This window comes from Amblyomma mixtum, chromosome 7 (assembly GCF_055824585.1).
Source record: "Amblyomma mixtum isolate Tamu chromosome 7, ASM5582458v1, whole genome shotgun sequence".
Lineage (NCBI taxonomy): Eukaryota > Metazoa > Arthropoda > Arachnida > Ixodida > Ixodidae > Amblyomma > Amblyomma mixtum.
Window position 1 is genome coordinate 93,215,594 of NC_143018.1, and position 12,937 is coordinate 93,228,530.

Below are 12,937 nucleotides of genomic sequence, written 5' to 3' on the forward strand. Positions count from 1 at the left end.
TGAAGCGTAGCTGCCAGGGTTTGCGTCACCAAGCTGTTTCTGGTCTTTGTTTTCATCAGGTTAATCTGAGAGAAAGCTCTCTCCACTGTTGCACCAGAGTGCGGTAAACAGAGAAGCTTGTAGACGAAGTCGCTCAAGAGAGGGTACATGGGGCTCCCGTCTCCTTGCCTGGCGTCTCTCACTCGTTTCCAAAAGCGTTGAACGCTCGCATCTGCCGGCAGGTCCATTTCTGTATTTGCGGAGCAGTCTCCATTCTGCGTCAGTTTTGTCCATTTCTCTTTCTGGCACCATAGAGGGGAATGAGGCGGCAAGTGGGGCTATTGAAGAAATCCGCTTTTCGATGACAACTTGCGGGTCGATTGCCTCCAGTCTCTTCATCTGGACGTTGTCCAGTGGGAATCTGGTTAATAGCTGGCTTGCCGCTTCAATATAAAATTCCAAACATCTGAGGCGGAAGTTATGAGTAATGGTTCGGTCTATGCCGTGAGGTTCCGACAGTGCCGATATCACTTTTCCTCCGAGGTATATCTATCTCCTCAAGAGGTATGAAGTTCATCGGGTCTCTGTGCGGTACACGCTCCAACGGTACACCCCGCAAACAGATCGGCTTTATGTACGCTTCGAGAATGGTCTTCAATACCGCTGATACAGAGCTATGAAGCTTGTGCAGTCTTGTCTCTTGGGCTGGCATTTCCTTGTTTAGTGTGGTGAAAAGCGGAAGAGCATAGTCGAGAAATTGGAGATACAGCTTTGTCGAGGGGTCCTTCAGCTTGCTCAAGATCGAGTCAGCAGCTAGAAGTCGGTCCTCGCTGCTGCGGCTCTCAAAAAATGCAACAAGAGCAGGGTATTGCTCGAGAAGCCGTTCCACAACAGCGTGGAGGGAGAGCCAACGTGTCTGAGAGGGGTGTAGATGCTTGTGAGGCTGCACTGCTAGGATCTCTTCCTGGACATGCTGATAAGCCACCATTTGCTTATACGACAGGAAATAGTTATAAACGTCTCTGGCCAAGTCTTCGATGCCCCTGGGGAGCGTCTTACATGCATAGGATGCACACAGGTGAAAGGAATGGCACACGCACTTCATTATAAACAGTCCAGGAATGTCACCCTTGAGGAGGCAAGCCAGTGAGTTCCTAGACCCCATCATAACGTTAGCGCCATCGGCTGCAAACCCGATCATGTTCTTCCTGTAGTCAATCATTGCTGATGAGAAGAAATCACACACTAACCTGTGCAGACCAACAGCGGTACCGTCCTTGACAGGAAGCAACGCTAAGAAGGCGTCAATCACGGTCCCGTCTTCCTTCGCAACTCTTGCCACGAGAGAAAGGTGCTTCACTCCGGCCCTGTCCGTAGACTCGTCTGCGATGAGTGAAAACGGTGATGTTCTGAGTAAAGCGATGAGATTTTCGCTGCCGTCCTTTCCGAGCACTCCCTTGATTATTGCAGTGCACTTTGTTCTGCCACAAGACATTTTCTTCGCGATGTCGGAATCTGGGCACACCGCTTTTATTAGCGGTACGAGGTGGTCCACCATGACATGCGGAAGGTTGTGCTCAACTGCGAAAGCAGCCAACCTTATTTCCCCTTCCTTGACTTTCTTTTCCATTTCTGAGTTTGCGCTAAAACAGGGCATGCCAAAAAGCGTTTGCGTCTTTACCATGCTTGCGGCGCTCGCTTGGTGCTTCTTGCTTGCTGCGTGCTTGTCCAATTCAGATTTTCCACCTTTATAATCAGCACTACACGACTTGCAGTAAAAATGCAGCGGTCCTTTCTTGCTCTTCGTCAGCCAGCCACTGTACTTGCTATACTTTTCCCATTTTTCAAGGTACTTTTGCGCGTATACCTTGGCTTTTTTTTGCTGGTGGTTGCGGGCACTGCAGGTCACAGTCGGACGACGACGACATGCTGTTGGTGACACTCACTGTGAGACAGGCTGGCACGCTGTCACAAAATTGGGCGCATAATCGAAAAAACGGCACTACGCGCAAGCAGTCGTGGGCGCGCGCTGTAAAATGAAACAAAACACTGCCGAGAAGGAACCCGAGAGAGCGCGTAGCTTTGCGTGTGCTGCTGCCCTTTCCACTTACCTCGCCGGCGCGGCGCCAAAGTAAACATGGTTGCCCGCGCCGTCGATTTCTCAAGAATGTCCGCGTAGTTTCTACCCAGACGGAGAGGGAGCAAGCTTGACCGCGCTAAAGTGCTTACCTTTGCCATTCGCTCTCGCTCCGGCGGCGGCGGCACGCGGGAAACAGTGTAAGGAACCGATTCACATCGAAAAATAAAGACCCATGCGGAGAGTAAAATTTCCCTAGATTACAACAAAAATCCCTTTTCCCCTAAACAGCGTTCAAATTCTCTAGATCTAGTGTGGAGTAGCAGGCCAGGGCCATGTTACCACCGGCCGACCTCTCCACCTTTCATTAAAATTCCCTTTCTCTCTCTCTCTCTCTCTCTAGATCTAGGGGAAAATCCCTAGGGTTGGCAGCACTGCATACATAGCAGGCAACGCTGCGGAGGTTGCTGAAGTAGTGCGTACGCAAAACTATATTACTCCGCCATGTATCAGTCGTTCTTCTCCAAACTCCTCTGTCATTGTTTGGACGAATACAAAGAGCGGTGTAAAACAATATAGTAGCATTGAAAAGCACGGTCGATGCTGTGAGGCGCTCATTGTTCGGGCTCTCTGGACATAATTTTCACGGAGTATAGACTACTTTTTGGGCGCGGATTTAAAAGAAGCGATTCGCCCTACCAACCGCGTTAGGGTGGCTAGAACTTTTTTAGGTGTGAAAAGCGCGGTGCGTTTCCCTTGCCGGAAGTGGCACTGCTGCTCACCGATGCCGCCAGGGGCGCTGATGCTAGAGGCACCGTCGCGCGGTCGCTGATCGTGCATGGTGGAATGCGCGCGGACCGCGTTTAATTCCGTGATTTGCGCGCTGTGATTTGCTTTTAAGATGCTGCTGATGGTGAAAAATGGCTCCGCGGTGGTATTTTGTCCACATGATGCAATGATGAGCTCCGGGTTGTCAAGAATTATTCACCAAGCAGAACTGCTTTCTTTCCACAGCAGACGACAAGCAGTTGCAGGCATCTTTTCGTTGATTTAAAGGGAACTCAGGTTCGATTTATGTGCTGGCATGAAAGTTGCTTCCGCAGACGTCCGCACGCCTTTCTGCACATGCTCAGCTGTTCGTTTCGAAAAGCGTTGCATGCTTTTGTTTTGCTCCTTAGACGATTATACGGCAAGACTACACTGTGTCGCATACAAGTTCGTACCGTGAAAGAATTAGTGGGTTTTTACGTACAGAGGTCGAAAAGCACTAGTAAAAATGTAGTGGGTGGATCCGGATTAATTTTCCGCCGCATGCAGTTATTACATGCGTTGCAACCGCAGCAAACGAGAATTCCCTTTTCAAAGAAACACTCCCAAGAAGTGGCAGCTCATGACGCACACAAGTGTGGCGAGGGCACCTACCCAGCAAAACATATGCACAGTATGAAAAAGACGTGTTTCTGGAAGAACACATTTATTTTCAGTTGTTCATCCACATACACAACAGCATGATAAGCCCGTTAAAGCACGCATGGCTTCACCCTTTTGCATTTCCTTTCGTTTTCCTTTTGATTAACTCCTTTAAAAAAAAAGTGAACCCGTGTTAAGCAGTAGAACTTCACTACTGAACTCGTCAATGTCACTGAGTGCTGGGGGCAGCCTATTTTTGTCGTTTCCCCACTTATTTTCCACATGTCAGTCACTGACTTAGCATGAAGGGTAGTTCTGCTGAAGAAACTAGTGACTTTGTTCTCTGGTGTCATAATAAGGTTGTAGAGGGAGAGCGTTGGGAACAAAAGTCCACCAAGGTCCCACTGCATTGATGCTTCCGTGGGTAAATCAGAGCTGGACACGTCCTCTTTCTTCATTAGGCAAGCAGCCTTGCAATCCTCACAGTCGATGGACAGCACGCATTTTCGTGCCACGTAGCCGGCGATATAATAAATAAGGCGGGCATCACTTTTTTCCGATATGTAAGAAGCATGGTCAACAGACACTTCGGCTGCATCGGATCGGAGCGGTCGGCTTTCTGCCTCTTGCTCTTCGCTGTCTGTCTTGTTCAGCAGTTCCTCCACAGATAGCAACGACTCAACTACACCATCAGGCACGTTACCTCCCTTGGGACTCCTGGCAAGACTATAGAAACTGAGGCACCTGCAAGTAAGCACAGAGTAGTAACTCTTAATCAGAGCCAAGTGTAAACCAGTTAAATTGCACAGTGTATAACCAGCAAGATTAGCGACACCTCATGATGACGATGAACTGGGCCGGAGTCGGGTGGTCATTGGCGCCACCTGCCTGCCTCACAATTCCGAAACACCGCTCAAGGCAATCTTGGCTGAGGTGCGCAGTCATGAGGTACTTAAAACCAACTTTCTCTGTTAGGTAGTCAAGTAGGCTCTTTGTTGCAGTGAGGGTCCACACGCAAGCCCACTGCCGTGCTTCTGCTTAAAAATCCAATCCCCTTAGCATGGCCCTCCCAGAGGTCTAGAAAGTGCAGCATTTCGTCCAATGTTTTCTCATTCTTGCTGCCGGGTCTGAAACACCATTACAGAATGCACATAAATGTATTGTTGACAACTGAGATAAATGTGGCAATAAATTTGAACTTACCTTAAGGCTTCTGCTGGGAATCTGGACGTCATGGCCTCAATCAGATTAGCCATGAGCCCAATGACAATTCTTGTTGGGTCGCTGTTCGGGTATTTGCTCTCAATTTGCTCTGTAGAATGCCAAAGCATTCCTAACTTGGGCTCTAAAGACTTGAAAAGCAAGGTCTACCCTCATCTTCTCGAACCCATTAGGAAATATGTGGGACCTCGTAAGTTTTGGTGCCACCTTCAAGGTGACCGCTGTCCGCTGTCCACCTTCCACATTGTTGACACGTGTTCCCAGTGGGCCTGTAAAATTAATCATTTCGCATTGGAAGCACTGGCAACAATGAGCAAACATTTATGAATATGTGCCAACATTTCACACAATGTTTCTTAGCAAGCATACCCATCCATTGTGCGTGTTGAAACCTTGTTTTTTCATCATGTTACGCACACATTTGACAAGGTGTGGAAAGTCAGATATAAAATGCAGAAATCTGCCTTTGTCATAGGGATGGACGACCCTGCACCTTATATCATTGAAGTTTCCACGTATGCCTAGGATGTTCCACATAGATCGATTCCACGGGGCACCATCAGAACAAATATAATCGACACGGAGGCCAGCTTGTTCGGTCAATATCGTTGCTTCTAGAATAATTTTTGCCAGCAGTCTCGCTTTCACATTTCCATTGGAGGCGAACACACCTAAGGCAGAAAAGAACATTGTATGCGATCGTGTGATCTGCTAAAAAAATTTAGAAATAATCACATTTTATTTACCTATAATCTGTGTCCATTTGCCCACAAATGGCTGAAACATTACCACCAGGCCGTGGTCAGCTTTTTTTCTTTTGTCACATTCTTCAGTGTACTTTCCCAGGTCCACAAAGCCTTCTATGTGCTTGGACGATGTCATGTCAAGGTGGGTTGAAAGCTTCATTTCATCCACTACTAGACCACCATGCCTGTTCATTTCGTCTATGTCCTGGGCTTTTGATCTCACGCATGACAGAAGTTTGGCATTAAATCCATAAGAAGCTCTGAAACCCTAAAAATGCAATAATGTCACCACTCGGACTTTCATAACGCGTCCAGTCACATACCTTAATGTACCTTTGTAGGCAAACACGACTGGAAACAACCTGAATCTTGTGGCTTCTGAGGTGCTCGTAGAGCCGTGGGCTTTTCATTCTTAGAATTATGCACTCAAGAAGCCATTCCTTGTCATATCGGTATCCACGCTGAGACTTTCGGTTACAGGCTTCGAAACACGCACGAACAACAGCTTGCTACTTCTTTGGAAGCTTTTTCAGCTGAAAGAAAAAGGGAATATCGTACGCACATAAGCACATGCAATATAATTAAAGCATTGTAGCACACCTTCTCTTCAAAGGCGGACTTCTCGATTTTGCAGTTCTTTTCTCGGAGCTCTGTCAGGTTATCTTTCAGAGACTGGATTTTCTTGCCCTTCCGCTTCAAAGTACGCACTGCCTGTTTCAGTCGCTGCGCAGCTAGAGAGGCGAGTGGAGCCTTTCTTGCGAGTGGGTGTCGTACTTTTTTCTTAAGGCGCAAAAGGCGAGCCACAAGTCTGTTTCTGCATGTGTACTTTTTGCTTCCCGAAATCTCGACGAGTCGCAGGACGAAAATGTGGCAAGAGGTAAAACGAAGTCCAGGAAGATGCGAGCCGGGTAAAACGAGTAAATGAGCAGCCTTCTTTTTTGTTTGTGCGCTTCAACCCATCCGAGTCCTCCCTAGGAAATCCCTGTCCCTAGGGGTAATTCTCTTCCCCTGTCTACATTTGTTTGTGTTTTTTGTCTAGGTGAAATAATATTTTTTTTACTATATTTACAAACAATGCTTATTAATTTTATAGAAGCTTTCTACAGTTTTTTTTATGTAAATTGAATTTGGGCTTTTATTTGTGCATGATCACGTGACTTCATTGTTTTGCACACTTTTCGATATTCTAACGGTCCTCTCGTGTCCGTTGTGCGAGCGTCTTCGCTGGTCTTTTAGGCTGTGCAATTGCTGTAGGGCTGATTGCTGTATACGTTAGATTGCACTGTTTTATTACCTCTTTCTGTCGCAGCTCCGTTGAACTTTCTTTTAGCCGTTGCCATATTCATAGTTCCTAATTGTTAGCGCCGTTGCGCGTTCTTTGTTTCACGCTGTTTTATAACCGCTTTGTTCAGTAGCAGCTCCGTTGAGCTTTCTTTTGACCGTTGCCGTATTCTGTGTTGCGCTGGGTGCGCACTTTACTACTATTCATAGTTTCTAATTGTTAGCGCCGTTGCGCATTCTTTATTTGGCAATATAAATTGTGTTTGTGTCTGTTGGCGAGGTGCCCTTGTAGGAATGGTGGGACCGAGTGCACCACCCGTCGAGTCACCTGCACCAGATAAGTATCTGTGCCCAGTGTGCCAAGCTGAGTTTGCTTTTGAGAGTTCTCGAAGGAGGCATTTGCGAAACCAGCATCCCGAAGCTATAAGCTCTCTTTGTTTCGCGAAAGGCTCCTATTCTTGTGGCCAGTGTAGTAATGTAAACTTTGCCCGCCGTGGCGAATTGTTGCAGCACCACGAGCAGAACCACGGGTTTGTAAACACTTTCTTGACACACACACAGGTCACACCAGTTAGGAAATATAGAAAAACGGTTTATTGACTTTGCACATAAACGTGGTACAGAGAAAACGCACGATTATCGCACAAACTCAAGGGAACGTCCGCCAAGAACGCACGTCAGCGGACCACCTTCCCCCCGACGCGCACACACACACTACACTCTTTCCCCTCTCACCTCCCAGCCGTGCCTCAACAACGCCATTCAGGCTCCCTAACGTAGGGGGCGCCAGAAAGCGGCTGGTAAGGAAAAGTCCACAGGTTCGTGTCGAGACTAGTATGCTTCAGTTTTCTTCCTATTCAGGTGAGGAAGATGCACGCGTTCTTGGCGCTCGGCAGGCTGGCTGACTGCACTTGCCTTTCTGTGAAAGGCGAACAACAATTAAGGCAAGTATGAAGCGGTACTCACGTCTGGGTTTAAGATGCCTACACACGGCATCCGCTTAAGCGCAGCCGTCAACTTGCGGTTAAGCAAGCGACGGCTTTCCTCGGCGTCCGTCGTGGCGAAACATCGCGGCAGTACCTTTGCCACGAACACGACAGGTGCCACGTCGCGCAGCAGGAGCAGGGCAAGGGCCTGTGACGCGAAATATATGTGAATTCCGTACAGAAATGAACCGAAATTGGAAGCGTTGAGCAACCACGTAGTACGTACCTTGATGTTGTCGCAAATCGCTTGCGGAGTGGAACTAGGGCACGTGAGGTCATTCCCTCCGACGTACAGCAGGGCAAAATCACACCGACTAAAATTGAGTCGGCGCACAGCGCTTGCCAGCCGCACGGCGTCGTAGCCCCCGAAGCTAAATGTGCACGTCTCAACCGAAGCAGGACAAGGGCCTGTGACGCGAAATATATGTGAATTCCGTACAGAAATGAACCGAAATTGGAAGCGTTGAGCAACCACGTAGTACGTACCTTGATGTCGCAAATCGCTTGCGGAGTGGAACTAGGGCACGTGAGGTCATTCCCTCCGACGTACAACAGGGCAAAATCACACCGACTAAAATTGAGTCGGTGCACAGCGCTTGCCAGCCGCACGGCGTCGTAGCCCCCGAAGCTAAATGTGCACGTCTCAACCGACGGCCGTAACCGCAGGCGAGACCTGCACATTCGCTTGAGTTGGCTGTCGCCGACCAAAATGCCTCGAATGGCCATCGCTAAATGCAGAAATACCGCCGAGGCGAAGACCTACCCTTTTTGCCTAGGGACTGTCAAGCGTTACATTCCCTAGGTTTATTAAACTGGCGAACAAAAAGCCCTACTTTTGACGCGCTAGGGACACTAGGGGGCTGGTGTCCCTAGGTTCCTTTACTCGTCTTACATGGGTCCCAGGAGATGCCAGTCACGGGACTTAAGATTTGTTACAACGAACTATGTTTGTGTTCGCTTTGGTTGTATGGCGAACTACTTTTTGCGTGCGGACTTAGCCTGCGTGAACAGGCGCGCTAGCTTTGGCAGCGTTGCCTGCTATGTATGAAACGGAGTTAGCTTGGAAAAACTCACTGCCTTCAGTCACATTTTTTAGACTTGCGTGGAGCAGCTAGACAGACGTTGAATATATTAATAAATAATGCTGCTACCGGTAGCACACTATGAACTAACAGGTTACAGTGTTCTTGAATAAATAAATAGCAGTGCAAGGAGACAAGGACAAGAAGAGACAACAAGGACGGCGCTGTTCGAACGGCGCTGTTCGAACTGGACAATATTCATGAAGCGGTGTACTTCAACATGCCAGGTATACTGCAGTGTTATGAGCCCCTTTCAGAGCTCCTTTAAGGACATTGGAGGAAAAATAGGTTTTAAACAGAAATAACGAAGCGATGATTATCTGATTGGTGGCTTGACTTTTTTGACTAGCTACGTGCACTGGAAAGGTTGCTTTGCCTGCATGCTTTCAAAAGTGCATGTATTTTGGCATGCTGTAGCTAAATTTCGTCGAGCCATAGCGCTGAGGATAATTGTTTTCGAAATCCTAAAACCGGATATGGCTTTTACTGAAGACTGGGTACAAACCTATGACTGCAACTAGGTGCCTAACTCTAATAGTTAAAAAGGTAATTATTAAAAATTAGCTAACCAGCTGATTCACCGGTTTCCTGGTGTACAACACTGGTAATACTATCCCTGAAAAGCCATATTTTTACCCCAAGAAGCCTATTTTTGGAAAAAGCAGTCTTCCCTGAAACACCTGGTATAAGAAGATTGTATGATGTTTGATACGGTGTCATTAAACGCACACTTCTTGGCTGAACGCTCAGTCCTTGTTTCTAGGTTAAGACAGGGTTGTTCCATGGACCTGGAGACACTTAGCAGCAGATGCCTAAAGGCAGATGTTGTCAGTGTACATAGAGGGATGGACTGTACTTGTTAGGTTCTCTGGAAGGCCGATGAGCATTAGATTAAACAATCTAGTGCTGAGAGCTTCACCTGGTTGGTGTAGTGCACACTTGTCGTACTACCCTCACACTGGATATAAAAGGATCTCTTGTTCTCCACGCGAACGTTTGATCATCGATTCCAATAGCGTTCCTGATTAATTTCTTGGTTATGACACCCGGATGGAACTAATACCTGATACCTGGTTTCCGGATGTGAACACTTGTTTGGACTTGAGTATTCTGTGTGCCTTTCAGTGAACTGCTGTTGCAAGTTATTCCCTGCTTCATTGATTTCTTGTAGACATCTTTTGTCCATTTCTTGCACGATAACTTGGTAAAAAGATGCTGCATATGTGGATGAGTTGCCTTGCCATACGCCAAGCAACCAATGCAAGTTCACTCACGCTATTCTATAAATAACCGAACACAAGGTCTCCATGTACAAGTCCCCACCAGTAATGCAAGTTCTGTTTCGGTGCAACAATAAAAGTTGCCCGCATCTCAGTTGCATGCCTTCCTACTCTGCCTCTCGTTTTCCAGGATTCAGCTCGACTTCTTGCTCATTGGAGGTCTTTTAAGCGCAGTCGTCACGCTGGGAATGGAGCTGCCGGGTGTGGAGCTGGGGGTGGCTGCCCAGCTTGTCGGATTTCGTCACGAACTACGTTCGATACGGCAGCGACACTGGCCTGTGGAGCTTCAAAGCGAAGTTTCGCCAGTTCCTCGCACACAAGGCTTCCTACAAGCTCCCGAAGCTCCTCGGTGGGCAGCAGTGTAGGCGTGTACTGGGAAGCGGCTGCTACAGTAGCCTGGCGTCCGTAGCGCGCACCCCGTTCCTGCAGGGAGTGCTCGGTACCCTTTGCCTCCCTTGTAAAGTCGGACACTGTTCTTGGCGGGTCACGGACCAGTCCAGCAAACAGCTGCTCTTTTACGCTGCGCATTAAGTGGCGTACCTTCTTGGCCTCGGGCATAGCAGGGTCAGCCTGATTGAAGTCGCATCATGTCCTTGATAAACATCCTGACGCTCTCGTTCGACTGCTGTGATCTCGAGTGCAGGGCGGTTTCAGCCTTTTCTTTTCTTTCGCTGGTGGTAAATGTCGCTAGCAGCTCTCGACGAAAAACCTCCCAGGTGGTAAAGGAAGCTTCGTGGTTCTCGAACCACGTTTTGGCCGAGTCCTGCAGCTCAAAGTAGACATTGCACAATTTGCGCTCGCCGTCCCACTCATTGAAACCTGCCACTCGGTCAAAGCTGGCCAACCAAACCAGTCTTCGAACCTGACTCCATGGAACGGTGGTGGCGACCGAGGTTTGTGAAGGACGAATGGCGGGGCATTCCTGGAATGCTGAATCGTCTGGCTAGCTTCGGTGGATGTCATGGCTCTTACCGGCGCTGTCAGTTGGCTGAACTCCGGTTGTAGGCCTTGCAGACGGCGGCTTGCCTTGTGGATGGGTGTTGAGTCCACGCATGGAGAACAGGCGTCAAAAGTGTCCTCGTAGTCAGAGTACACGTGACGCTACCGAGCACTTCCACCAAATATGTCACCGATAAATGGTTGAAGCACACAGACCAGGTTTAATTCGACGTGCTGGACGTGCCAGACGGCAGGGAGCTCGAGGAAGATGACAATCGTCTAGGCCCTCGAATGCCCAAGTCATGGAGTTAAAAAAAGGTCGGAATGGCTGATTGGTCTGATCGTATGCTGGGCACTTCACGCCTTCGTCCACTCGTCCGGCGACACGTTGCCGGTTGGGGCAGCAACTCCAAACTTCTTGACCAAAAAAACTGATTTATTGAAGACGGGACCGAATACAAGAACTTGGAGAAAAAGGCAGTTTATAAAAGGCTGTTAGAAAAAGGGCTGCAGAAAAGCGGCCGAGACTGAGACTCGGCGCGCTCGTCTGCTCTTTATTTGCAGCAGGTTTTAATGCCTTCGATAATTGGGCGGAGCTTTATCAAACCTGCTCTCGCCCAATTTCGACCAATGCCGCTGCAATGACACTGTACATACAAGTGGGCGGAGCCCAGTGCTCGCCAGAGCCCGACTCTAGAGGCGCCAGTAAGTCCACTGCTTAGCTATTTCAGAAGTCGCCGACCTTACTGACCCCCCACCTCCACTTGACAGCGCAACGCGATGACACCATTGTCAACCCCTCCCGACTTCAGATGGACACGGTAGGGGGGAATTAGCCACTGGCGCCGTAGGCTTCTACCTTAACACATGGCGGCAAGTCCCAGCTGAAACAGTTTGGCCGTGGTACGGCACCACTGGATGGATTCGTACTGTGGCAATATGCTTGAACCATGAGCTTGTGCAGCTACTTGCCAAAGTGTTATATGCTTGAATGATGAGCTTGTGGGCTTCCTTCTTTTTTTATTCAGATTTACATTACATGGTGGCACTTGCAGTTTTGTAGGCTATGTCTGTAATCAATCACGGAGGTTTCTGTTAGCTTCTCGTGGTTTTTAATGGCAGTTCTATTGCAACAGATACTCCCGAAGGTGAAGTTGCATGGTCTTGTATGCTTGCATCAGGTGAGAGTTGATTCTGCTCATATGTTGATGAGGTCAGAGGCCTGGTGCTATGAAGTGGCCATTCAGTATACGCCTTTGGAATGCTGGCAAATGACTACCCACTGCAGAGCTGAACAATGGCACAAAAATCCTGGCATGGCAGCTTGTGCCTTGGAAGTCTTGGCAGATGCACAATGGAGTGCTGGAGTCAAGTGTGTGAGCTAAGCCCGGTGTGCTTGACTTTACACAAAAGGTGCCAGAATTGTTTAAATCTGGCGCATCCTCAGAAACAATAGTCCATGGCTGTGTCCATTCGAGCCATGATATGTTTGGTGACCTTTGGAGGCCTGTCACTCAAGTACGTAGGCAAGTAAGTGATGCTACCCGTCTGGTCTGAAGGAGGCCGTTTATCGTGATGTTTGCAGATATGGCAGCTTTGGTGGTTTGTTTAAGACAAAAATTGACAGTTTAGGTAAGCACCATGGGATAGGCCCTAATGGGCTTAACAGTCAAAAAGTGAGCAATTATTAATCAACTCTTGCTTGCTGCTGGCAGGACCCTGCCTTGCATTCTCCGTGCTCCGCCATGGTTCAGGCCATCCACCTAGCAAGTAGAGCTCATGAGGCAAAAGGTATAACTTTTTTGAAATGTCGAACTCCTTCAAAACCAGCTCCTTGCCGAACTTCTCGAGCTGGCATGCTTCCCCAGGATGCCAAAAAGTTTTGCACCATTTGCAGTTGTTTGAGCATAAAAAAACGCCGTTTGTGTGCACTTAG

At 48.4% G+C, this 12,937-nt stretch overlaps 1 protein-coding gene and 2 pseudogenes across 1 annotated transcript; all 3 read right to left on the reverse strand.

Annotated features, from left to right (window-relative positions):
- Positions 1–3,576: 3,576 nt before the first annotated feature.
- LOC149336866 (uncharacterized) lies at positions 3,577–4,932 on the reverse strand (annotated as a pseudogene).
- An 85-nt stretch (positions 4,933–5,017) lies between these two features.
- On the reverse strand, positions 5,018–7,476 carry LOC149336867 (uncharacterized; annotated as a pseudogene).
- Positions 7,477–7,612: 136 nt separating this feature from the next.
- Positions 7,613–8,467, reverse strand: LOC149336868 (uncharacterized). Its single transcript, XM_089553175.1, has 3 exons — positions 8,227–8,467; positions 7,927–7,960; positions 7,613–7,848 (listed from the first exon to the last, which is right to left on the reverse strand). The coding sequence occupies exons 1-3, from the start codon at positions 8,424–8,426 to the stop codon at positions 7,654–7,656; spliced, it is 429 nt and encodes a 142-aa protein (XP_089409301.1). The 5' UTR covers positions 8,427–8,467; the 3' UTR covers positions 7,613–7,653.
- Positions 8,468–12,937: the final 4,470 nt, after the last annotated feature.

Coding starts and splice junctions, on each gene's coding strand:
- LOC149336868 (XM_089553175.1), bottom strand. CDS start 8,426: ATGGCCATTCGAGGCATTTTGGTCGGCGACAGCCAACTCAAGCGAATG. Junction 7,961..8,226: donor GTCGGAGGGAATGACCTCAC/GTGCCCTAGTTC, acceptor CACGTGCCCTAG/TTCCACTCCGCAAGCGATTT. Junction 7,849..7,926: donor CGATTTGCGACAACATCAAG/GTACGTACTACG, acceptor TTCGCGTCACAG/GCCCTTGCCCTGCTCCTGCT.